The sequence below is a fragment of the Gossypium arboreum genome, chromosome 6 (assembly GCF_025698485.1).
Source record: "Gossypium arboreum isolate Shixiya-1 chromosome 6, ASM2569848v2, whole genome shotgun sequence".
Taxonomy (NCBI): domain Eukaryota; kingdom Viridiplantae; phylum Streptophyta; class Magnoliopsida; order Malvales; family Malvaceae; genus Gossypium; species Gossypium arboreum.
The window spans coordinates 125,673,084-125,700,342 of record NC_069075.1 but is presented as its reverse complement, the minus strand read 5'-3'; the positions used below and the strand labels follow the sequence as shown (position 1 = coordinate 125,700,342).

At 33.6% G+C, this 27,259-nt stretch overlaps 1 protein-coding gene and 1 non-coding gene across 2 annotated transcripts; one reads left to right on the top strand and one right to left on the bottom strand.

Moving 5' to 3' along the window:
• Nucleotides 1-8,881: 8,881 nt before the first annotated feature.
• On the top strand, nucleotides 8,882-8,988 carry LOC128294919 (small nucleolar RNA R71). The gene has a single exon (XR_008285226.1). It is a non-coding gene; the product is annotated as a small nucleolar RNA R71 (small nucleolar RNA).
• Nucleotides 8,989-13,436: 4,448 nt separating this feature from the next.
• LOC108484181 (glutathione hydrolase 3) lies at nucleotides 13,437-16,972 on the bottom strand. Its single transcript, XM_017787877.2, has 7 exons — nucleotides 16,554-16,972; nucleotides 15,609-15,940; nucleotides 14,985-15,503; nucleotides 14,654-14,889; nucleotides 14,302-14,566; nucleotides 14,069-14,206; nucleotides 13,437-13,965 (listed from the first exon to the last, which is right to left on the bottom strand). The coding sequence occupies exons 1-7, from the start codon at nucleotides 16,660-16,662 to the stop codon at nucleotides 13,699-13,701; spliced, it is 1,866 nt and encodes a 621-aa protein (XP_017643366.1). The 5' UTR covers nucleotides 16,663-16,972; the 3' UTR covers nucleotides 13,437-13,698.
• Between the last annotated feature and the right edge of the window lie 10,287 nt (nucleotides 16,973-27,259).

Below are 27,259 nucleotides of genomic sequence, written 5' to 3'. Positions count from 1 at the left end.
AGTAAAAAAGACTAAATTGTAAAAAGTACAAAAGTTGAGTTCTACATGTTAGAGGTATCAAATTGTTATGAAATTTTAAATGGGAGGTCCTTAAATGATGATTAAATCATTGTATAACTTTTTTGACAAAAATGGCCTTGATTGGGTAAAATTTGAAAGAATAGTAAAAAGGGCATTTTAGTCATTTAGGGGTAAAATGAATTAAAAGACAAATTTTAAACTCCAAATGTGTCCCTTTCTTCTTGCTACAGTATAATGTACCAAGATCAGCCATGGTTAGGGTTTGGAAAAGCTTCCAAGCTTAATAGTAAGTGATTCTGAGCTCCGTTTTTAATGTTCTATGTATTTTTGAAATCCCGGTAACATGATCTGCTCATTTCTACCATTATTTTGAGCTAGGATTTATGTTTAAAAATTTACCCATGAATGATATGCATGTATTTTGATGTTTAATTGTAGAATATGAAGCTTGAAATTGTGTTAAACAACTTTTGCTAAGCGATTTTACGTGAAAACGAGTAAAACGGTATAATCGGTAAATATACCTAATGTTCATAAGTACATGTTAGAGTGAGAATTTGATGTTCCCATAGAAGGGAAAAATGATCAGCATGTCATAAAACATAAGAAAATAGGAAGAATTTTAATTTCCGAACCTCGGGGCAAAAGTGCAAATATGCAAAAGTTTAGGGGTCAAAATTTAAATTTGTAAAAATATGATTTTTAGACTCATATGAATAGTGTTACTAATTAATAGGCTAAATGTGATATTATAGATCAATGAAATCGACAGTTGGGCTTAAATCGGGAAAATACAAGGTTATGGACTAGAATGGTAAATTGCCATTTCTGGATCCGAGGTAAGTTTGTACGTAAATAATTTATCGATTATTTTTATTTTATTATATTTTGTTGTCATATGAAATGTGGCTGCCTATAGAATGATTATTTGTTGTAAATTGCAAATTGAAAAAGGACTATGAATAAATTGTAAAATGTTGGAAAGTGAGGAATTTCCTGATTTAGCCTTCGGAATAGAAATGATACGAATGATCTATTGTGATGTCACGTGTGTCGTACTAAGTGCAGGCTACTATGTGTACCCGATAACTTCGATCACGTGTGTAGTACTAAGTGCAGGCTACTACGTGTATCAGATGGTTAGGTCACGTGTGTAGTACTAAGTGCGAAGCTACTACATGTACCGGATAATCGGTCGCATGCAAGATTAAGTCAAGCTACTATGCGTACCAGATAGCTTTGGCTACAAGTGTGAAAATATGTGCAAGCAACTGAGTATCAGTTATTATTTCGAAGAGTTCAACGGGAAAATTGATTAAGTAAAAATACATGTGAACATGATTATATGATGAATAAGTGCAGGTATATGTTTAAGAAAATTTTGAGCAATATGGTCGATATTTGAGTGAACTTCGATAAGACAAAATGGATAAGTGAAATTATGTAAGAGTGAATTTTAGTAGTAAAATAGTGTTGGACAGCAGCAGTTGTGTGACTTTGAAAATTCACCAAAAATTGTGTAAGTTGAATTAAATTTCAAATAAATTATGGAATTAAAGCTTAATGAGCCTATTTTCATATAAAAGAAATAGAGGGAGCAAAAGAGTTGTATATTATGTGATAAGAACATTATCCCAGCCTCACACTATGAGATAAATAAATTTTAGTGAAGAAAGGTCGAAGCTGTCAAACAGCAAAATAGGGGAGAATTTGAATAATAAAATTTACTTATTTACTGAACCAAAAATTCTGAAAATTTTATGGTGGAAAGATATATGAGTATAGTTTCTAGGAAAATTTACGATCTTAATTTGGATTTCCGTAACTCTAGATATAAATGATTTAGTGACTGTGACTCAAGAAAGTAGCTTAACCAGAACATGTGTAAATGTACAATTGGGTTAGTTTTACTATGGAAAGCATGTTAGTAAATTGCTTATTATTCTTTCATGCGAGCTTACTAAGCATAAAGCTTACCTTCTCCTTTCCATTTCTTTTAGTGTTGTCAGGTTAGCTCAGGGTTGAAGATCGTCGGAGGGAGCATTACACTATCAAGCCAACACATTGACAGTATAAACACATATGCTAGAATTATCAAGTGAGTGGCATGTATAGGGACCTAGTTTTATAACATGTGTTATTATAATTTGGCCAAATATATTGTTCTTTAGTGAGCTAATGATTCTGACTTATAAATCTAGCTATTTATGTTATGTTTGATATTGGTGATGTGCATATGCTTGTTTGCCATGCATGGTTGGTAATATGTTATGTGTTATTGTGAATGTTTAAGCCCGTTAACACCTCGAACCCTGTCCCAACGTTGGATACGGGTGAGGGGTGTTACATTAGGCCTGTTGTAACACCCCTAACCCGCCTCCGACGTCGGATTAGAGTCATGGAGCATTACTAACCAATCAGAACATTTAATTTCAACATAAGCAATTGTGCAAGCTAACTATTATCATTCATTATTATATAGAAATCAGGAAACATTTATTTAGTATTCCCATTTCATTAGTTTGAACAACTAAGAATGAGAACTTCTATGCAATGCTAAACTTGTTTTTTACACAAACTACACTCTTATTACTATTTATCCCCTCTTGAAAGTTAAAAGTTAGGTTTGCAGCAATACTATTCCAATTATTCGCATTAGTGCATTCGATTATACTCTGCCTACTATCATCGATGATATTACTAGAATGACCTACTTTACCTAATTTAGGTTCGCTACTTCATTTAAAATCATAGTAAAAAATACTTTTACAGCCAACTTGAGAACGAGAACGTTGTTGGATGTTAAATCGACAATATGTTGAAAAGTATCTAACATGTGCGCGGAAAACCAAACCGTACTGATGGTCACTAAACTAACTAAAAATTCAACTAAGGCAAGCGCACCTATCGAACATTAGTATAGTTATGGTGAGACAGGAAATATCGTATCACAAGGATTAAAAGTACTAGTAATTACTATCTTTTTATTATCTAGCCTAAAAATTAAAGGAATGTTTTTAACTAAAACTAATTATCTAATTAACTAAGAACGCGACAGAAGTATGAGTTGAAAAATACTGTTTAAAAAACCGATGGAGAAGACAATACCCAAGGAAGAATCCACCTAGACTTCATTTATCACTTTTGAATTAGACGATTTATTCACTTGACTTAATTCGTAGAAATCCCTGATTTATGTTAATATCTCTCTCGAGACTAAGAACAACAGACTCTAGGTTGATTAACTAAAATCTCTTTCTAATTAAAACCCCTATTGTCGCATTAACTCGACCTATGGATTCCCTTATTAGATTTGACTCTAATCCGACAGATTTATGTCATCCTATCTCTAGGATTGCATACAACTCCACTTAATTATGGAGGATTTACTCTTAAACAGGGACTTTTGCTCCACTGAATAAGCACATCAAAACTTGAATTAATATCTTGGAATATTAAAGCAAGAATTAGAACTCACAATTAAGAATAAGAACAAGTATTTATCATTAAATTCAAATAGTAATAAGATCCGTTCTAGGTTTCATCTCCTTTAGGTATTTAGGGAGTTTAGCTCATAATAATGGAAAACATCTCAAGATTGGGAAAACAACAAAACATAAAGAACCCAAAGAACTTTTAAGGAAATTGAATGGAGATCTTCAGTCTTGAAGTAGATCCTACTTCCGAGCTGATTCCGATGGCTGTCCTTGAGTATTTTCTCCTTTCTACTCTGCATCTCCCCTTTGATCCTCTTTTAGAGTGTTTATATAGACTTTGGAATGCTCAAAATAGCCCAAAATTAGCCTTTTCGGAATAGAATTAGACTTTGGCTCGACAGGGACACGACCGTGTGCCACGCCCGTGTGAAGGTGTCCAGGCCGTATGCAATTCTGACTTGGTTTAATGTCGACATGGCCATGACACACAGGCGTGTGGCCTGCCCGTGTGTCATACATGGGCGTGTAGATTACCCGTGTGGAAGTGCCTAGGCTGTGTGAAACACTGAATTAGGCCTAATTTTTCTGTTTTTGGCTCGTTTTTTGCTCTTTTTACCTTCCTATGCTCACCTAAGGATAAAACATGAATTTAAAGGATTAGAAGCTTCAAATTCACTAAATCTTGCCAAGCATAGGATAAAAATATGTATATATTATGGTTTATCAAATATCCCCACTCAACTCACAATTAAAATAAATCATTTTCAACTTATAATTCTCATCAATAATGTTTCAAAGTAATCCACAAGTAATCATATACTGAGAGTTTAACTAAAAGAATATTAAAGTTTCACACAATCCAAGTTGAGCATTTTAATCATAAAATTATAGGTTTCCCCATTTATCTAAGTAATTATCTTTAATTCCAAATTAACAAGGGTCGACATCCTCACTAAAGATTTACTCAAATCACTCAAAGTGTTTAAGGTTCAATAATTAAGCGCTCAATAGTCAAACATGAAAGGGTATTACCATAGGCTTGCATGAAAATCAAATCTCCACCACTATAAATGAGATGATACACAAATCAAAAGGTCTTTAACAGGGTTGTAATGGGGCTTGGGTTAAAGGTGTGGATAAAGGCTGAAAAAGAGGTTAGAATCGAGATTAATTTAATAAGTTACCAAACTTAGAATATTAAAGCTAATTACTGAATTACAAACAATTTCCAGAATTAAAACTATCCAAAACTAATGAAATGAGCTTTCTTTTCTCGGAACAATAACTTTAACTTATCCAAGCTCTTTATAACAATATGTAATTATATGAATATAAATATACAGTTTTTTTTTAAGAATAAGAAAAGTTACAATAATGGAAAGTACATAATAAGAAATAATTCAGCAAGTGGAATGAACGAACATTAGTTAGGTAGCTAATCAAATCAAATCTTGATAAAAAGGAGTCAATGAAAAGGGAGAAATTCTTAACGAATCAAAAAGGGTTAAGTTGTGGATTAACATTAAGGGGGAAATCAAGAAACAATGGTTAAGGCTCAAAAGGGTTCACTAAGGGTCAATTATGTGGGTAAACTTTTTATGGGCTAAGTGGGTTAAAGCCTAAGTGCCTTTATCATCTCGGTATATCAAATCAATGGTGTGGTCTATACATGTATAATCGAAGCAAGTTCTAGAATAACAAATCAGTATTGACACACTCATAAGCAACAATACAAATGAGTAAGAAAGGATATATGTTCTAAAGGTTCAAGATCTCAAAAAAATTATGGCTTTTGATGTCAATCCTGTGAATTCAGAATTTTCAAGATAATACCTCAATACAGGGAAACAACTTAGCAATTTTAATTCTCAAAAGTCAACTTATCATGCATGATTCTCTAATGTCTTAAAGTTAAACAATCAATGTACAGTTGCCTATGATTTGATTCAAAACATATTAATAAAAATTATAAATCAATTAGAATTCACTCTAATAATAATATGAGAAAATTATTTGAGAACGAACTAAAAATTCAAGAATATAAATAACCTCCCCACACTTAAGATATACATTGTCCTCAATGTACAAAGATAGATAATAACAATAGAAGCATAATATCATAAGAAAGGGAGAGAAGCGAAACTGCCTTTATTTTTTGGATGGAATCCTTAGAATAATGAAAGAAAAAATTGTAGATATGGCTAATAATGTGCATGAGTCTAAGCTACTATGAATAAAATAAACACAACTGTGAAGAGAATTAAAGGGTTACTCGATAATAGCCAGAAAGATAAAAATATTTTAAAAGTATAAATGACAAGTTTGTAAAATAAACATAAAATAAAAATAAAAGAAAAGATAAAAGAAAAGCGAAAAAGATAAAAATAAAAATAAAAATAAATAGACTCAAAAGTCCTCATCGGTGGATGAATCTTGAGGTGGTGGTGGTGGAGGCGAGATGTTGAAGTGCTGGCAGATCTGCTGTAGAGTCCCCTCGATGCTGTCGAACCTCGCAAAACACTGTTGCTCGAAGCGAGTAAGTCACTCGGATATATCATTCATGGTGGCAGTAGGAGGTCGGTGACTCAGTGGTGGTGGTGGGTGTGGTGTGGGCCGAACAGAGGTTAGCATTTTGTGCAGGAGGAAAGGGGGTTGACAAGGTGGTAGGTGGTTGGTTGAAGAGGAAGAAGGAGGAAAAGGGAAAGGAAAGGGGAAGAAAGAAAGAAGAAGAAAGAAAGGGTGGGGGTAGGGAGGAAAGGAAGAAAAAGAAAAGGGAAGAGGAGTGTGGTGGCCGGCGGTTGGTCGGAGATAGAGGAGGAGGGACTTGCGGCGGCGACTGGTTGGGAAAATTTAGAGAAGAAGATAAAAAATAAAATTTTAGGGTTTTGGAGGGTTAAATAGGATACAGTTGTGTCACACGACCATGTCACACACCCGTGTGGCTCGAGTATTGCCCGTGTGCATCGTGAAAATTTAATGACCATTCGTCACACGGCCTAGGATACGCCCGTGTGTCCAGGCCGTGTGGTCTACATGGCCGTGTGCTTCGTTGTTCGCTTCTCCCACGCCCATGTGGTCTCCTACACGCCCGTGTATCCGAACATACGGCCGTGTGCCTTACCCATGTAACTCTCTGACTTGTTTAAAATTCAAAAAGTAAGCTCCAGGTTTCACATGGCCTAGGACACGATCGTGTGTCCAGGCCGTGTGGTCCACACGACCATTCCACACGCCCGTGTAGATTTATCGTAGGCTGTGTGCATGTCAATTTTTGGGAAATTTCAGCCCTATTTCCACACGGCCAAGGACACCCTGTGTGTCCAGGCCGTGTGGGTCACTGTACTGTAAAAAAACACAAAAAATAGATAAAATAAGTGGGTTAGTGGTGTTAGTGCTCAGGTTGCCTCCCGAGAAGTGCTTATTTATAGTCTAAGCTCGACTTACCTCATATTTACACAGTAATGGTGGTTCGAGGAGTTGAAACTCCTCATCCTTGTTATCCATCTTATCAAAAGGAAGTTTTAAATGAGTACTATTTATTTTAAAAATACCGAATTTGGGATGAGTTACCTCGACTGCACCGTATGGAAAAACGTTGAGTACCGAAAAAAAAGTTACTCCATTGGGTTCAGAAGTGGCAACACGAGGGTCTGTTTCATTTAACAGTACTTTGTCTCTAACCTTTAGTTGATTCGATTCATCTTTAGGTTTGTCATAGCACTGCCTTGATTCATCGTGTATCCCCGGTTTCTTCTTAACTGTTGTTCGTCATTCATCTAGTTCCTTGATTTGTAGTCTTCGTCCCTCAAGAGTTGTTCGTGGCTCCATCACTTTATCCCTAGGGATTTCTTGCACAACAATCTGAGCCAACATGTTGTTCTCATGGAAAGAACTCGTAATATCATCTCGATCACTAGATAGTCTAACAGAGTCATGAGCTTGAAGTTTAATCGTGTCATCACCTACACGAAGCGTTAATTCTCCTGTACCAACATCAATAATAGTTCTAGTAGTTTCTAAAAAGGGTCTACCTAGAATTAAAGGTACGTCATTATCCTCATCCATGTCTAAGACAACAAAATCGATTGGGAATATAAATTTGTCAATTTTAACAAGCACATCTTCAATTATACCCCTAGAAATTCTAATGGTTTTATCAGCCAATTGAATGCTCATCCTAGTTTGTTTGGGTTTCCCTAGTCCTAGTTGTTTAAATATTTTATAAGGCATAACATTAATACTTGCCCCTAAATCAACTAAAGCATTGTTAACATTCAAACTACCAATTAAACAAGGAATTGTAAAACTCCTTAGATCTTTCAGTTTGTTGGGTAGCTTCTTTTGTAGAATAGCTGAGCAGACTGCATTTAACTTCACATGTGATGACTCATCTAACTTCTGTTTGTTTGATAAAAGCTCTTTTAAAAATTTAACCGAGTTGGGCATCTGCGAAAGAGCTTCAATAAACTGTAAGTTAATATGTAACTTTTTAAGCAGTTTAAGGAATTTACCAAATTGTTCGTCCGTGTGGTCTTTCCTTGTCGCCTTAGGGTATGGCACACGAGGTTTATATTCTTTACTTACCAGTTTCTGTTTATCTTTGCTTACATCAACCTTACCTTTATCTACCTTATTGTCTTGCCTCGGTTTTGGTTCATCTTCAACTAACTATTCATCATTGTGCATAGTAATGGCATGAAGTTGCTCCCTTGGGTTAGTTTCTGTGTTACTGGGCATGCTACCTTGTGGTTGTTTAGAAATCAACTTAGCAAACTGTCTTATTTGAGTTTCAAGACCTTGAATCAACGCTTGCTGATTTTTAAGTGTTGTTTCTGTGTTTCGAAAATGTGTTTCTAACACCGAGATGAATTTTTTTAACATCTCCTCGAGGTTCGGCTTCTTTTCCTGCTGGTAAGGTGGTTGAAAACCTGGAGGGAGTTGTGGTCTTTGATTGCCTTGACACCCCAAGAGAAGTTGGGATAGTTCCTCCAACCTGCATTGTAAGTGTTACTATAGAGGTTATCTAAGGTCTAGAATTGTTACCCATATAGTTGACTTGTTCGTTTGTAGTGCTAGGGTCGTAGGCTAGGCGTTCTATATTATTCATTCCTCCTCCATTTGTACTGTACTGCATCACCGGATGTACCTGCGTAGAGACACATAAGCCATCAATATTTTTATTTAAGAGCTCTACCTGGTTTGATAACATGGTGACCGCGTCAAGGTTGAAAACATCGGCTGCTTTATTAGGTTTTACCCTCATGACTTGCCACTAATAATTATTCAGTGACATCTCTTCAATAAACTCATAAGCCTCTTCAGGTGTTTTATTATTTAAGGTTCCATCGGCCGCTGCATCGACAATCTGTCTCGTTGAGGGAATCAAACCATTGTGGAAAGTTTGAACCTATAGCCATAAAGGTAATCCATGGTGAGTGAACCTTCTCAATAAATCCTTGTATCTCTCCCATGCATCATATAGTGTTTGTAAATCCATCTGCACAAAAGAAGAGATATCATTCCTCAATTTAGCTGTTTTAGTCGGCGAAAAATATTTGAGTAAAATTTTTTTGGTCATTTGCTCCTAAGTAGTGATTGATCCCCGTGGTAACGAGTTCAACCATTGTTTAGCCTTATTCTTTAATGAAAAGGGAAATAACCGAAGGCAAATGACATCGTCAGAAACGCCATTGATCTTAAAGGTGTCGCAGAATTCCAGAAAATTTGCTAAATGAGTGTTTGGATTATTGTCCTGAAAACCATCAAACTGAACAAACTGTTGTATCATTTGAATAGTGTTAGGTTTTAGTTCAAAATTATTTGCAGCAACAACAGGTCTAACTATACTCGATTCAATTCCTATTAAAGTAGGTTTAGTATAATCATACATAGTACGAGGAGCAGGATCCTGATTTACTGGATTTGCAGCAACCACAGGAGGTAGCGGATTATTTTAATTATCAGCCATATCTTCAGTTGTTGTATGGATATCGTCCTCTCGTTGTTCTTCTATGTATTGTAAACTTCGCCTTATTTCTCTTCGGTTTCTACAGGCTGTGCTCTCGATCTCACTATCAAAAAGCAAAGGTCCTGACGGGTTCCTCTAGTTATAAACTAGAGACACCTGTTAGAAGCAATTAAAAAGAAAAATTTAGAAAAGAAAAATTAAACTTAAAAAAAAAAAAGTAAATTGCAATAAAGGTAAAAATGACTAAAATAATAAAAATCAAGCGTTCCTAATAACTTAGTCCCCGGCAACAGCGCCAAAAACTTGATGGTCACTAAACTAACTAAAAATTCAACTAAGGCAAGCTCACCTATCAAACAGTAGTATAGTTATAGTGAGATCGGAAATATCATATCCACAAGGACTAAAAGTACTAGTAATTACTATCTTTTTGTTATCTAGCCTAAAAATTAAAGGAATGTTTTTAACTAAAACTAATTATCTAATTAACTAAGAACGTGACAGAAGTAAGAGTTGAAAAATACTGTTTAGAAAACCGATGGAGAAGACAATACCCAAGGAAGAATCCACCTAGACTTCACTTATCACTTCTGAATTAGACGATTTATTCACATGACTTAATCTGTAGAAATCCTTGATTTATGTTAATATCTGTCTCGAGACTAAGAACAACAGACTCTAGGTTGATTAATTGAAATCTCTTTCTAATTAAAACCCCTATTGTCGCATTAACTCGACTTATGGATTCCTTTATTAGATTTGACTCTAATCCGATAAATTTATGTCGTCCTATCTCTAGGATTGCATGCAACTCCGCTTAATTATGGAGGATTTACTCTTAAACAGGGACTTTTTCTCACTGAATAAGCACATCAAAACCTGAATTAATATCCTGGAATATTAAAGCAAGAATTAGAACTCACAATTAAGAATAAGAACAAGTATTTATCATTAAATTCAAATAATAATAAGATCCGTCATAGGTTCCATCTCCTTTAGGTATTTAGGGAGTTTAGTTCATAATAATGGAAAACATCTCAAGATTAGGAAAACAACAAAACATAAAGAACCTAAATAACTTCTAAGGAAATTGAATGGAGATCTTCAGTCTTGAAGTAGATCTTGCTTCCGAGCTGATTTCGATGGTTGTCCTTGAGTATTTTCTCCTTTTTACTCTGCGTCTCCCCTTTGATCCTCTTCTAGGGTGTTTATATAGACTTTGGAATACCCAAAATAGCCCAAAATTAGCCTTTTTCCGAATAGAATTAGACTTTGGCTCGACAGGGACACGGTCGTGTGCCACGCCCGTGTGAAGGTGCTTAGGCCGTGTGCAATTCTAACTTGGTTTAATGTTGAAACAGCCATGACACACGGGCGTGTGGGTTACCCGTGTGGAAGTGCCTAGACCGTGTGAAATACTGAATTAGGCCCAATTTGTCCGTTTTTGGCCCGTTTCTTGCTCTTTTCACCTTCTTATGCTCACCTAAGTATAAAACATGAATTTAAAGGATTAGGAGCATCAAATTCACTAAATCTTGTAATAAATCATCAAAAATATGCCAAGCATGGGATAAAAATATGTATATATTATGGTTTATCACGTACGCTAAGTATAACTCGGTGGTATTTCTATAATTTGAACATTAAAATGAGATATAAATACTTAATATGTAAAAATACAAATAAGTAATATTATATAATATATCATGGCAATAATACTAATTTTACTCGTTCCTTGTTCACATCCAACTAATCTTGCAAGTTCTAATACATGACAACAACATTTCATAAGGCATTTGATAAATCAATTCATATAATGGCATAATTCATCTTCATTTCCAATTCATGAATTCAATGCTCATAATTCATCAATATTCTCAACAAAATCTACCAATTTAATATTCCATTTCACATCTCATTTCCATTTCTCATCCTTTGTCTTTTTAGTATCAAACACATCAATTTTTATCATTTATTTTCCCTATTAATAAGACTCGAACTTGGACGGATACACGGATCCAACCAACACACCAATTTGGCACCAAGTGCCTTATTGGATAATTCTGTAGCAAATAATCGCGCTCAGCACTATAATAAGTTGATGCCCATTGTCTCATCGGTTAAACCGAAGCAAATTTGGCACCCAGTGCCTCATCCACTCAAAGTTGAAGCAATCCCTATACTCTTCCTATCCTATGGCATGCCATCGATATTCGAATTAGCCTGGAACAGTTAATAGGGTTTCATTTTACTTTTCAATACAACCAATTTCTCAATTCATATATGTACAGTATTACGTATAAGCATATATTCAAATTGATAGCAACTACATTTTCTCAATACATATATTCAAATCAACAGTCATAAAAATACACCATTTCTCGATTTTTATAATTGGATCATTTTAATTATTATTTTATTCAATGCAACCCAAAATGTATAAGAGTTCTCAACCCAAATACTTACCATACACAAACAATTCAATATGCACTAATTCATAATTTAGTTTAGATTATAGAAACACAAACCATATATTCCGAGCTACTCAATGTCAACCTTGTTTTTCCCCTTCTTACTCGAGGATTCCAGAACAACGTTCGCTATGGAATAAAATAGATTAATAATACACAACTCAATTCTCATTAAATTTCAAATTTTATACTACATTTGCTTAATCCTCAATTTAGTCCCTAAACCAACACTAATTTAATATCCAGATCTAACCTCAAAAATTTATACTAATTCCACTCTAAGCTAAATTTAGCTCCAAATTTTCAATTTCACCCCTTAATTTTGAAAATTTCACAATTTGGTCCTTTTTCACTTCTAACTTAAAAATCTATCAATTTAATCCCTAAAACTCTAACTAATCAAAAATGGTAGCATCTTCAGTCTTAAACCATACTAAAAATTATAATATGGCTAGCTTTAAGTACTGGGATTCCAAAAATATAAAAATTATAAGAAAAGAGATTAAATTTACTAACCAACTTAAGCTTGAAACCTCAAAATTTCTATGGCCGTTCGTGAGCTCTTCTCCCTTTAAGCTTCAAAAGTTTGCATGAAAAAGAAAATGAAAGTTTTCTCTTTCTTTCCACTAAATTATTATTCTTATATATTGTATTTAATAACATATAATTAATAGTTTAGTTAATAAATTTCTAAGACGCCCAACCCACCACCGTCAATCAACATTTAATTAGTAGTGTATTTACTACTTTAGTCATTTTAATTAATTTCAATTTATAATTTAACTTTTAGTACTTACGCGATTTAGTTCTTATACCTTAATAACTCCTAATTCCTGAAAATTACTTATTCAAAATTTAATTTGCCTCTATTATAGGTTCGTAAGAAAATATTCACGAACCCAATTTACAAAAGCGGAGTCCCAAAACAATACTTTCCGTACCCCCTAATTATCGGGTCGTTACACCTGTTATGCATTAAAGTGGTCTTGGACCACTCCTATGTACCAAAAAAAAATTGTTTTCTATTTTGGATGAATAAAAATTCTTACTTATCTTAAAAAAAAAATGATATGGACCTTTGGAGATCCACACTCCAAAAGCTAAACATTGAGGTTGGCCTAAGTCCATGTAAACCCCACTAGAAAATTTCTTATTTTCTTATACAAGATCCAAGTCTATACCTTGCAATTGGCACATGGCAATCCATCATGCTCAGTAGCCTTGTCATCGACACGAGTTAGGACAAATACTGCAACGTCGACATTACCACCCGTGCCACACGATTACAACTAAGATACATGATGAATGACTCTAATGCCAATTGATACGATATTTGGAGAACTACACCCCAAAAACTAACTATTGAAGTTAGAGAGTCCATAAAAATTCCACTAGGAAATCATTTATTTTCTTATGTGGGATCCAAATATAAACTCCACTAGGAAATCCTTTATTTTCTTATGTGGGATCCAAGTCCCATATCTTGCCATTGGCACATAACAAAATCTATATACAATTTAGGAAAATAATGGAGCTTGGTTCTTGTCTACAAGAAATTTCATACTGACAATTTAGGAAAATAATGGAGCTTGGTTCTTGCATACAAGAAATTTCATATTGACGGTGACGAAGCTAGAACAGACTCGTCTCACCGAAAGTGTCCGCAACTACTTAGCCTGCTCCATCTAACACCTCATCCTTCATTTCTATACATTGCACCTTAAACAAAAGAAAAGGGAATACAAAGCTTTGCATTTTAATTTTCTTTAACGGCTTATTGCTTGAATGCTTCTCAACTTATTCAGACGGCTGCTGGCTTTCCATCTTTTCTAGGGTCACTAACAGCAGTTAATGTTCCATGAAATATATATGAATCTTTTCCAAATTTTCGGCCCCTTTCTATGTCTTTCTGGAGGGCTTGAACAACAAACTGGACGATAGCCCCACCTGACTTGGCCCGCAGCTCATGCCCCTTCTCTCTCAGGAAAATCTTTGTCTCATCTGCAAGCTCGATGTGATCCCCATCAATCACTGTCCAGTTTTCGTAATAAACTAGGTTTGGTATTAGCTGCAGCAAACCAAGATGAACTTCATTGGATGCTCTTTCAAATACAAAGAATACCAATTACATGACCTATTATTACTATCTATCCAGTCCAATGGAATCATACCTTGTGGTAGATCCTTGGATGTTGAACTGCAGCTAAAGGTTCCATCCCCAATACAAAATGATTTAGGAAAACCTGGGTTACTGCTGGTATTATGTTCATTCCACCACTGCCACCAATCACTCCTGCCAGCTGATTATCCTGCCAGTCGGGTACTAAGGTTAGTGAAACAGATCAAGACATCAGAAGGTTACTGAAACAACTAAAACGTAAGTGCTGCATTTAATTTTGTAAACCTTGGTAATAATAAGTGGTGTCATGGAAGATAGAGGTCTCTTGTTTGGTCTAATAAAATTTGCAGGAGCAGGAGGGAGCATGTCTGGAGATATCTCTGTTGGTGCTGAGAAATCACCCATCTCATTGTTAACAATGATCCCAGTGGAAGGCGATAATACTCCAGCTCCAAAAGGGTAATTTACAGTGGTGGTCATCGATACGGCATTACGTTCTGCATCTACGACGCAGAAATGGCTAGTTCCATGGTCTCTGAGTTGACTCCATCTGGCAATGGAAAGGATTACAAAGCTCAGAAACTTCATTGTAAAGACTCTAAAGGTTTGTTCGTATTACCTTGTTTATAATGCATACCTGTACATATAATAGTTTGCAGGGAAAGTGGCGTTGTCAATTATCTTTTCCTGAATTTGCTTTGCAAAAGTAACAGAAAGCATTTCAGATACATATTTGGTAATGTCAACAAAATCAGGGTCACCCAAGTTCATTCTTTCAGCAAACATGTGTTTCAATGCTTCAATCAGGCGATGCACTCCAAGAACGCCCTTTGCTGCATCGGCACTTCCATAGCTGTCGAAGATGTTCAAAACCTGTTTCATGTCATGATGTTTAGAAAGACTTGAAGTTTGAATGCTACTAGGGTCTAAAGCATGAAAAATGAAGTTAATATATACATTTTACCCACCAGAGACAGCCCAAGTGTTCCACTTGAAGGAGGTGGCATCCCATATATAGTGTAATTCATCACATTTGCAGCCATTGCATCTGTAACCTCTACCTTGTAATTCCTTAAATCCTCCATTGTCAAAATCCCACCAACCTGTGTCACATCTTTTACCAATTTCTCTCCTATAGTTCCATTATATAAAACCCCTGGTCCTTGTTCAGCCACTTCCTCAAGGGTGTGGGCTAGCTCTACATTATAGCACTTGTCACCTGCTTGTAACAGCTTCCCCTCTGGTGCAAACACCTGCTTTAAGCCGGGATCATTCATGACCAGCAGCTCGTGCTCAGCAATACTTAATCCAAGATAAGGAGCAATCAGAAATCCCTCTTTAGCTAGTTTTATTGCAGGCTCAAATAGTGTCTTCCAATCTAATCGACCATATCTCAACCAAGCTTCATGAAGGCCAGCAATTTCACCAGGAACTCCCATTGACAATGGACCATAGTACTTGGTTCTCATATCATTCTCGTACATGTTCTGCGCGTTAACAATTACCAACAGGCATAAGCAAGACAAAAATTGAACCTGTGATCGATAAACTTGTCTTAGAAATAATATAAACTGAAAGAGAGAATTGGAAACCTGTGAAGCGGCTAAGGGAGCTGTTTCTCTGGCATCAAAGGCTTGGACTTGTGAAGTCGATGAAGACCTAACCACCATGAAAGCTCCACCTCCAATTCCACTAGCCATTGGGTTGACGACTCCAACGCACAATGCCGTTGCCACCGCTGCATCCATCGCGTGCCCTCCTTTCTTGAGCATAAGGACACCGATTTTAGAACAACGAGCATCATCAGCGGCAACAACGCCCTGATCTGACTCGACGCTGTCGGGGCCACCAACTTCAACCCTTTCATTGTACTTGTTTCCTCCTTTAACCAACAAGTAGCTAAAGTCGTCTCTGAATATCAGGCCTACAACAGAAACACACACCATATCCCAGCATCAAATAAAGCAGAAACCCATGATTATAAACTATATGAAACAAGAATAATCTTAGTATATTCACTTAAAAAGGAATTCTTGAATGCAAATCAGGATTTGTTGAAAAATATGAACCCAGGATTTGCAGCAGGAACCTTTGCTAAATGGTAACTTTTGGCGTATGTGCAACTGACAATAACCATATCGTATCAGATCAGAAAGAATCCTTCAGGTTCATAAGGCTGTAATAGAAGTTATTATTACAAAACCGTTGCTGTAAATTTAGCAAATGAAAATGTATCTTATCCCAAAGTCATTCAACTATTCACTGAGAGTCACAAAATATAGAAACTTTGGGTATTATTCTATAAACATTAGTCGAGCAAATGAATATGGAAGTATTCTTTTGGTTTTTCTAAATTCTCATGTAACAGAAAGTAACAGAAAACCGTTGACTTTGATAAAATAAATGGACAAAAGCAAGGAAATCGATCCTGGAAACACAGAAAACAAAAAGAAAAAAACAATACAGAGAAAACCAGTCTTGATGGGAACATTAAAAGCAAGATGCAAGAAAATAGGAAAAAAAATAAAGGAACTGACTTGAAAGGGTTAAAAGAAGAAAGAAGAAGCAGAGAGCAGTGTTCCGAATAATGTTTCTGTTGTTGTTCTTCTCATCTAAAAGAGGAGCTTCCATGTTATGTCTCCCCATACATGAATCCCTTGTTTCCACTGGAAAAGGAAGAGATTTTTTTTTTGCAGAAGTTAGGTGGGTGGCACTGGTAGAGAGATGTCATCATTTTGAGTTGAATTATTTACTCCAAAAAAATTTGAAAATGAAACATAAAATATATCCTGATTTGGATTTTTTTTAGTAATTCTCGGTAGGATTAGGCGGTAGTGATATATTATATAAAATATATAAAACAAGGAACATGCGTAGAAAAACTAATAAAAAATAAAATAAGGACTTTGAGCTTTAAGTTAGTAAGGATTTTCATTCAAATAATATTATTTATATATACCAAAATGATATAGGTTGATTTTTATTTACAGTGATGATATGTTTTCAACAGTTTTTTTTTTCCAAGGCTCAAATAAGAATTGCTAAAGGTGAATCGGCCTTGAAATTATATAAAAATCCAGATATTAAGTGACTAAAGATGTGTCTTGTTCTTGCCATGGTGTCAATTTGGGCCTCCTCGAGGCTTGCACACCTTGCAGGGATGTCAGGAACAAGACACGTCCCTGCCCACATAATACCCCACCACTTTTTCTGTAGTGATTCTATTTTAGTCGATGTTATAAAGTGCGAGTTCAGAATCAAATTTTGTAAACCAATTCAGTGAAATTAAGAATAAAAAAATTTACGTATTTAAAGGAAAATTTATAAATGGACAATCGAGTAATTTAGTCAAGAAAACTGTTAATGTAACACCTCATACCTGATTCAATTGTTGAGTCTAAGCTACTGGATGTCACATTTGTTGAAGAAGCAACTACGATCAAATACAATTTATTTTAACAATTAAGACATATTATTAATATTAAATCCTCATTTCAACATGTTAAACAACCATATATGAGCCTTGTATGAGCTTACAAAAGCTCTTAATATGACTTAAGGTCGAATAAGGACGAAATTGTAAAATTTTCAAACTATCGAGTTTACGTCGTGACTTCAGGGGTTCAAGTCACTACGTAACTCACTAACTTCACTTCATTGCAACGCTAAAAGTCCAACATTGCTACGTGACAACCTATTTTCAAAAGGTCCAATTGGTACTAATTCATATCACTTAATCAATCAAACCTATATCACAATTCAACTATTTCAACACTTTTAACCACTTTTATATGCTTAACTTTGATCATTACCACCATATATGCATATATTTATTTATATTAGACAAATCATCATTTCAAATCCAAAACATATGACTATTTAACCATTTCAACCTACTTATGCCATGTGCATATATGTATATTAAACAAATTGTAACTTGATTTAAACCACAATGCCAATTCAAAATTTCAATTTCCATTTCAATACAAAACCAACTTCAAAAATCCTAGGTACATGCCATATATCAAAATGAAAAAGGGACTACACAAACTTTGTCGAGTCGAGAACTGCGGTTTGGATGCTAAATCACTCCTCAAGACTTTAAGATTCCTTAATACCTACGCACGGAATAAACAAACCATACACTAAGTGATAACACTCAGTGATACTTTCATGATTCAAGCCATATAACTGGCATGGTAACAAGATAAATATATGCCATTGCAAGTTCACGTTCTAACTATATCATATCAAGTGTTTCAATTTCACACAATGGCATCAATTACAATCTAATTTATACACATCATGTTATCAAACTATTACCAATCATGCATATATTTTAATCTAAATTTTCACCAATTAATCTTATCAAGATAAAATATCAAACCTTACTTTCTATTAGCATTAATACATTCAATTTCATTTTAATTCATTCTATGTAATGTATCATTATCCCGTTTCCGTATCGAATCTATTGATTCGCTATATCTTCATATCGGCCATCTGGGCTTGTATATCGGCTCGCATGGTCTTTCACATGCTATCAATAATTACAGATCACATACATACTTTTGTAATATCATTCTATATTATCAAAAGATTGCGAATATCATTTAACCAATACACGTTTCATATTCTGATTTCAAATTTCAATTTAACGTTTAGCCCAATGGAACCCTTGTAAAATAAACTCGAACACGTGGGTGAGCTACACCACACCAAGATAGCTTGTATGAAGATAAACTACACTGCACCAAGGCATCGTAGTACAAAGCCCGTAAGCATCACATATTTAAACATATTCAAATACATCCCTCCACTACACAAAGGTTTCTGTAGAGGCAGTGAATACTCAATGATCAATAACTAATGTTGGATCCCTAAATAATATATCATAATTTCCACATTGTTAACTAACCCGTACACAAGCCCGCATATGACCCTAATGACATGCCAACTGTGTCCTAGCATTTTACTAAGTTCACATAGGCATCAATCATCCTTATATCATAGTCTCATTTCATTTCACCATCAATTCATAAACATATATAAATATCAAATATCATATAGCATATAGCATAATTCATATCACATATCATATATCAATAATATCACACTCTTTTATACTATATTTAGTTCAGTCCATATTATCGATATTCAATATCATTTAATATTATTAACGCAAAAAATTCATATAACTTTTTATATCAAATTCATATCATCACATATTCAACACCATTTTTCGTACCATTTCTATCATCAATTCATAATATAAGATATTTATCAATTTATATTTTTCTTATTCTATTTTATTCAATTCAGTCCAATTTCTCAATATTCAATATCAATCACAACGAATCAATTCCTACGACAATTATATATTGACCTCGATTATTAATCATGCAATTAAAATGAATAAGCAAACAACTATATTGATCTCGAATCATAACGTACAAATTGGTTGTCATGGTAACTCATCTACGACTCTCACTTTTCCTTTCTCTTGCGACAATCCAACGTCACTTTTTGCTACAATTAATAATTAAATAATGGAACAATATCAGAATTCATCCAATTCTCATTCAAATACAAAGCCAAACATTTTTTATTTTTTATTCAATTTAATCCCTAAACTCGGGATAAGCATATATGCATTAGAATTCAACATTTTCTTGGAAATAATTAAAGACATGTTTTGGTTTTGAAATCACTGAAATGTTAAGGATGACCTAAGACATTATTTGTAGAGCCTAGAGCCTAAACGACCAATCTATATGCTACGTTATCCCTAGTTCCTGTGACTTGAGCCTTTAATTATCCTTTTCTAATGAACCTACTTTTTTTTAGACCTCAAGCCTAAAGTGAGTTGAAAACTCGACCCTTCACAGTCCTTAATATTGAAATACACTATAAATGGATGTTAGGGCACAAACATTGAGGGTTAGATAGAAACAATTTGGAGGTTTTAAAAATGAATTGAGTGAATAGTGAAGAGATGGTTCATTATGGCATGTCTAGACTCTTACAAAATGTGCATAAAATTAAAAATATGAGCGAATAAAAGCAATGTAAGGGTCAAAAGCAAAGCGAGCAAATAAAAAACATGGTTAGAGCTAAAAGCATTGTGAGTGAAAAGAGAAAATTTGAAAAATATGCTCAAAAATGAGAAATTGATTAAGGAGCATAAAATTAGCTTTTTACTTTGATTGTTGCCAAATGTGTGAACGTTTGACTAGAAAATACCACACCAGAAATATATAAAATTAAGCAATGTCCGCAATTTGACATGTCGTCAAATGTAGTAGTCAATTCAGGTCAATTTCGTACTTAAGGAGGTTGTTTTCTATGCAATTTAGAATTTTATATTACATTTTTAGTATTTAGGCCTTAGGATTAAATGTTAATAAAATAAGTATTTTTTAACACATTTTATAAGTGTTGTGACCCAATAGGTCGACACGGTCTTTAGGTAATACAAAGTTTTTAATTGAGTGTGTAGGATGACGAATTAAAGGCCCAATTGACGTGGAAGTAAGGGTTGAGTGATGCACAAGATTCCTAGGACGTCAAAGCACAAAACAAACAACATAAGGCGGAAGTTGCATGTCATGTCATGCCATAGACATCGTGTGGCATTGCACAGGTCGACATGTTGCCCAAGAATACCGAGCCTATTTTCATTTGCACAATCAACTATACATGAAGACTTAGAATGTGCTGAAGACCTAATTTGGGCTGCCAACACTTCTATAAATAAGACATTAGGTGTTTGATGTAACTAAATGATTGCCTATAAACGTGTTATCATTTATAGTTTAAATATCACACCAAAATATAAGAATTAAGAGTGGTGGTGTCGACAAGTGCACAAGTCAAATTGTAATATAGTTTGTACAACAAAATAATTTGGAAGTATCCTGAGTACCCAAGAAAGGATTGAATAAATAATGAATACAATTTTACAACAATAAGTTTAAGTAGTAATAATTATTTCCTATATTATGATAGATCATAAAAGAAATTGATGGAATAAAAATAAATAAATAAATAAAGAAAAATAAATAACGAAATAAATCAATAAACCAATCAGAAAGATTAACTCTTTTCAGGGTTTGCAACTAACTTTAGATTATGGTTCTAGGGTGGATTAGTCATTGCTTAACCAAGTATTATATCCTGACCTCTAATTAGTTAATTGATTGGTGTCTATCTCCCAACCCAACTTTCTCAAACAAGATAAATTACGATTTACTCGATTCGACTTATCTCTGACCTCGTCTAGCCTATGGTAACTTATTAAGGTTGTCAAGTCTAACAGTTTAAGAACACATAATTTATACCAACTAATTCATCTCGAGAAACTCTAAATCCTCTGTTAATCACATCCCCATCCACTCATTAATCTCCCCTAAGGGATTTTGTAACTCATGTTAGTCATGGTCTTTCTCTCAATTGAATAAACAATGTAAAGACAAGATCGATTCAAAGAAGAAAAGAGAATTGAATAATCGTGGGTTGAATATCGAATGGGGAACGGAGAAGTAAATCTTATAATTGGAATAACAAAATAAAATAAATGCAAAAGAACATAAACTGTAAATACTTTAATAATATAAATAAACTCTTGAACCAAAACTGATTCAAGAAGAAAAACAAGAAAGTTATGAAAAGGCAAAAAGAAAATAAACTACAATTACTTCTAAACTACGAGGGTTTTTTAAGGCATCTAAGAAGACTTATTTACATCAATCCCCTAATGTCTTATTTATAGTGGTGTTGGCAGCCCAAATTAGGTCTTCGATAGGTCCTAGGTCTCCGTATAAGTTTGATTGCGTGCACAAAAATAACCTTGATAGACTTAAGGAGCACGTCTATGTGTGTTGTGCCACAACCCTTGCATGCCACGATAGGACACCAATTTATACCTTGTGTCATTTGTTTGGTGCTTTGACATCCTGGGAAGCTTGTGCATCACTCGAACTTTGCTTCCACATCAATTGGGCTTTATATCTCCATCCTACACACTTAATTGAACCAATTAGCACAACCTAAGGCCCATGTCAACCTATTGGGTCACAACACCTACAAAATCTGTTGAAAACACTTATTTTTATTAACTTTTATTCCTAAGGCCTAATTACTAAAAACGTAAATTAAAATCCTAAATTTCTTAGAAAAAAAACTCCTTAAGTGTGTAATTAACCTCTTGTATGGCTTGTCATAATATAATTGCTTAGTGAGTAGTTAACTAGACTCATTTAATTGCATGTTTGAAGTTTAAAAACCACTTAATCGCCAAATCCTATGGGTTCGATCCTTGGAATACTCCGGTGTTCCATTGAACATTAGAAATATTACAATTGACTTGTCACACTTGCAAATACCACTTTATATTCTGATTGCGTTAGTGTTGATTTCTCAGCCTCGGTGTTCACATACCGACAATTGAGGAAATCAAAATGATAAAGTTAGAGAAATAGGAAAGATTTAGAAATGAATGTGGTTTTCTTTAAACGAAAATGAAATTGAAAATGACCTGAAAATGAATTTATGATTTTTCGAATAATTGAAGATCGAAAATGGAAATAAATTTATTGGTCATGGTGAATTCATTGAATGTAGAAATATTAAATATATTTTCTCATAGATTCTTTTACGGTAAAGTCTTTATAATTTTAACAGAATCAAAATTGGGTTGAGAAAATTATTTATTTGGAAAGTTAATTTATTTAAATTAATCTGAGATTTTTATTTTGAGAAATAGAAAAACAAATATTGGGTTGGATTGAATAATAAAGTACTAGGTTAAATGCCTAGGAAATACTTATAATTGGACCCGACTTGGAAGAGACTCAAAAGCCCCTCAGGTTTAAAGCAATGGATGGCAAACCCTAGTTTGTTTAAGTAGGATTGTTGCCCCACCTAATCCTAGTTAAACTAAAAGTTCATTTTTCTATTTAATAGACTTCTACAATTCAACAAGGGTTGCACCTCTTCTTCATATAAATAGATGGCACCGGTAGGGCTAAATATACAATTTTAAGATATTGTTATTCTGCCTAAAAATAGTTAGAGTTTATTCTCTGAAGTTTTAATTCTATTTTCCGGAATAACAATTCTGTCGGTTTCTATTGAGAGAGAATTTGATTTCCCAGTGAAAGTAAAGAAAAACTATTTTTGGTTCAGTGTTTGATTCAAATTCGTTCGATCCCACACTCGAAGCAGTTCGTGGTATGAGAATAGCGAAAGTCATTTGGTTGAAAGTCGGGAACAACAAGGACCTATCTAGCTGAAAACACAGGTGTGATTTCAGTAAGGGTTTTATTGTTATAAATATCAAAAAGCTGCTCAGTTTTCAAAATTTTTATTTTCATTGTGCAAGAAAACTGTTTTCAAAACAAATATTTTCCAATAGCGACATTCTTTATACGTGTTGCAACATTAAGCTCCCTGTCCTTGAAGTCGTGACACTCTTTTGTCGAAGTTGCGATGTCGAATTGCTATTTTCATGGTCGCGACTCATTCATATTGAAGTCACGACATCAAGTTATTTCATTTAGTGTCGCGGTACTCACCCACTCGATGTCACTCGATGTCACAATAACAACATTAAATTAGTTAATTTTTATGTTTTAGTCCCTCATTTGTTATTGAAGTTTCATAAGGGCTTTCATAAGCCTATTTATAACCCAAATTTGAATAATTAATGTGAATAAAAGTTTTAAAACTCAAACGGTTGCACGAATTGTCTTCGAATGTTGAATTAAAAGTTATAGTTGCTTTGGCAACAAATATGACATCTGATATCTTAGAGCTTGTAACACCCCGTACCCGACCCTACTACCAAGTCAAGGTACCAGAATATCATATTCGTTTTCAAAACAACTACAAATAATTACATATCGATTCAACTTTTTATTCAAGTTTTTAAGCTCATTACACATTTATAACATGATTTATAAACATTTTCGAGCTCTATACATGAGTTGAAAGATTTTTTGATGATCAATAGTTGATTAAGGACTAAATTATAAAGTTTTCATCTATCGGATTGACATCGTGATGTCAAGGTGACTAGGTCACAGGGTCACTTATTACTTATGTCTCGTCACGACCTGAAGAATTCGATGTCACGACATGTGTTCTGTTTCCATGAAATCAATATATTTCAATTCACAGCACTTAAAACAATGTCCATATAAAACCTTTCAACCAATTCAACCAACATACCATTCATAGATACCTATTTCCAACCTCAAGCATCACATAATTCAACTTAAGACTCAATCAAATATAGCTAAGTTTGCAAAGTTAACAAGGTGTTCAAAGTCCATCAAATGATTCCATTAGAAATCTTACATGTACATACTTGGTTTAAACATGTGCACATGCCATAAACTATTACCAAAAGATCAACACCATACCCTCTTTCAAGATTTGAGATGTAATGTGATGAGTTGACATTTTATCTTCACTTTAAAGCTTCAATTTAAGCCTCTACCACCTACATGTTGAGAAATAACGCGTTAAGTTTATAAAATCTTAGTAAGTACATCAAGAATTAAACTTACCATTTCCTTAATTAAATTTAACATGTTAATACTTTAAATATAACACGATGAATTTAATTAAATGATCATTAAATGCTCATGTCTACTTACAATCTTACCATATTTCACTTACCGATTCACTAATTACTTCACTTAACACTTTTCATTTATCTCATAGTAGACTCAACTAAACAAGAAAGATATGCAGAAAGAACATTGAAATGCTCCGAAGAACCACGATCACTGATTTGCAAATAAGTGTCACTGTCACTATGTGCACTAAAAGTTTCCTAATGACATTCCATCTATATCCAACATGTTTATATCTTGTCTACTTGGGCATTTATATTTTCATTTTCATCGCTATCACTTATTGATTAATAGCATCTAAAACATTACATTTTTTACAATTTAGTCCTCATTTTCATGAAAATCAATATTCATTAAACTATCACTTTAATTTCACTTAGAAATAAATTCACTATCACAAACACTTCATTCAAACTCTCAATTCAAGTATTTTTGTTTCACACTTCTAATCTTTACGCTCTTTGCAAATTATTCCTCTTTACATTAATTTCACTACACTTAACTTTACAATCTTTCCATTTTAGTTCTTGCTAACATATAATTCAATAATCACTTTATCCTCACTTTAGAATACATTTCACTTCCATATATATCACTTCATTTAAACATTTTATTACAATATTTTAGTACATATAATAACTTTTGAATATTTTATAGTTTAGTCCTTAACAATATGAAATTTCATAATCACTATAAATCCACTTCAATATCACTTTAAATTTAATTCAATACCATAAAACACTTCATTCAAGCACTTATTCATAATATTATATACACTTTACAATTTAATCAACGATTTCAGATTTTCTTTACACAACATTAATTCACTTTGAAATTTAAATTAAATGGATATCTTCACTATATTTAATCAATTTCAAATTAAATAAAACAAAAATATTTTAAGTTAATCACACAACTACTAATATAACAATTTCACATATTTTATACTTGGATATTTTATACTTGGATTATAATAGGTATAGTAAAATTCTTGAAGTACTTACCTCTCTTTTGTTAAATTTTCATTATTTTGCCTTTGATTCTCTTCCTCCCTCACTTTTGTCACCATCTTCTCTTTGTTTCCAACACTTCCATCATTTCTTCCCTTTTTCTACTTCATGAACACACCAAATACATAATCAAAACCCACTAAAATCATTTTCTTATGTCTTTACTTCAATTAAACATAAATTCTATAAGAAATATTTGAATTTCTTACCTTGTTCCCTTGATATCAACCATTTTCTTGACTTTCTCTCTCCTCCAACTTATATTTTTCTTGAATCCAAGTTGATATTCGTATTCACCCTAGTCTTCTTATCATTTTTCCCTCTTAATGGTTATGAAAATTCTTTTGATTTGTAGGTGAAAATAATGAATTTTGGTGAAAAAGGACCAAATTGAAAAGAAAAGAAAACTTTCTTTCTTCTCTTCATGGATGGAGGTGAGAATGATGGAAAAGTGTAATATCCCGAATTAAGGCCTAATCGGAATAGTGGTTTCGTGACCACAAATTCAAGATAGAAATAATTATTTTATAATTATTTTGATGTTTATGATATGATTTCATGATTGTGTGAAATTTTCGTGATGAAATCCTATGCCTAAAGTGCTTAAATTGAAATTAGGGACTAAATCGAATAATTTGCAAAATTTGAATTCTAGGAGTTTTTAGTATGAAATTGCTTTGGAATATTAATGAGGAGGTCTTAAATAGAAATTTGACCAATTTCTAAGTCTATGGACAAAAATTGGACATGGATGGAATTTTTGGAAAGTTTAGTAGTAAGGGCATTTTGGTCATTTGCATATTAAATGAAATAAAATGGGAAAAATAACACAAAATCATCATCTTCTCCATATTGTTGCTGCCAAATTTTACCTCTCCCCATAGCTAGGGTTTCTTCAACTTTCAAGCTTCATAGTAAGTGATTTCATGCCCTATTTTTAATGATTTTTATGTTTTTGAAATCCCGATAGCTCGAATTAACTTATGCTAGCAATAATTCAACCTAGGTTCATATTTGGAAAAATACCCATAGGTGAAATTTGTGTATTTTGGTGTTTTATGATATAATATGAGGTTTTAAATTATGTTAGACAACTTGTGCTACTCGGTTTTAAGCGAAAATGAGTAAAAGGGCTTAATCGGTAAAAATACCTAATAGTCATAAGTACATGTTAGAGTGTGAATTTGATGTTGCCATAGAAGGGAAAAATGATCAGCATGTCATAAAACATAAGAATAAGGGATGAAGTTTAATTCCCGAGCCTAGGGGCAAAAATATAATTTTGCCAAAGTTTGTATTAAATGATGTTTTGATGAATGTATATATTAAACAAGATTAATTTGGCATTATAGATCAAGAGAAACGAGATTCAAGTCGCGATCGAGGGAAAAACAAAGTTTACGAAGAATAGGCTCGATTGCTAATATTTTGTATCGAGGTAAGTTCATGTGTAAATGTAGTAACATAATTGTCATTTCGAGCAATTTAATGTTGTTTATATAATATGATGCTTATTATTATCATGAAATGTTATGTTTTGTGGTTATTGTTGAATAATATGTAATTATATGAATTACTTGATGAGTATGAACT

Bases quoted from the DNA above. Each gene is read 5' to 3' on its own strand.
- LOC108484181 (XM_017787877.2), bottom strand. From the start codon at position 16,662: ATGGGGAGACATAACATGGAAGCTCCTCTTTTAGATGAGAAGAACAAC. The intron at 15,941-16,553 runs GTCAGTTCCTTT...TTTCTGTTGTAG, and splicing joins TCTTCTTTTAACCCTTTCAA to GCCTGATATTCAGAGACGAC. The intron at 13,966-14,068 runs GTATGATTCCAT...GGTTTGCTGCAG, and splicing joins ATCCAAGGATCTACCACAAG to CTAATACCAAACCTAGTTTA.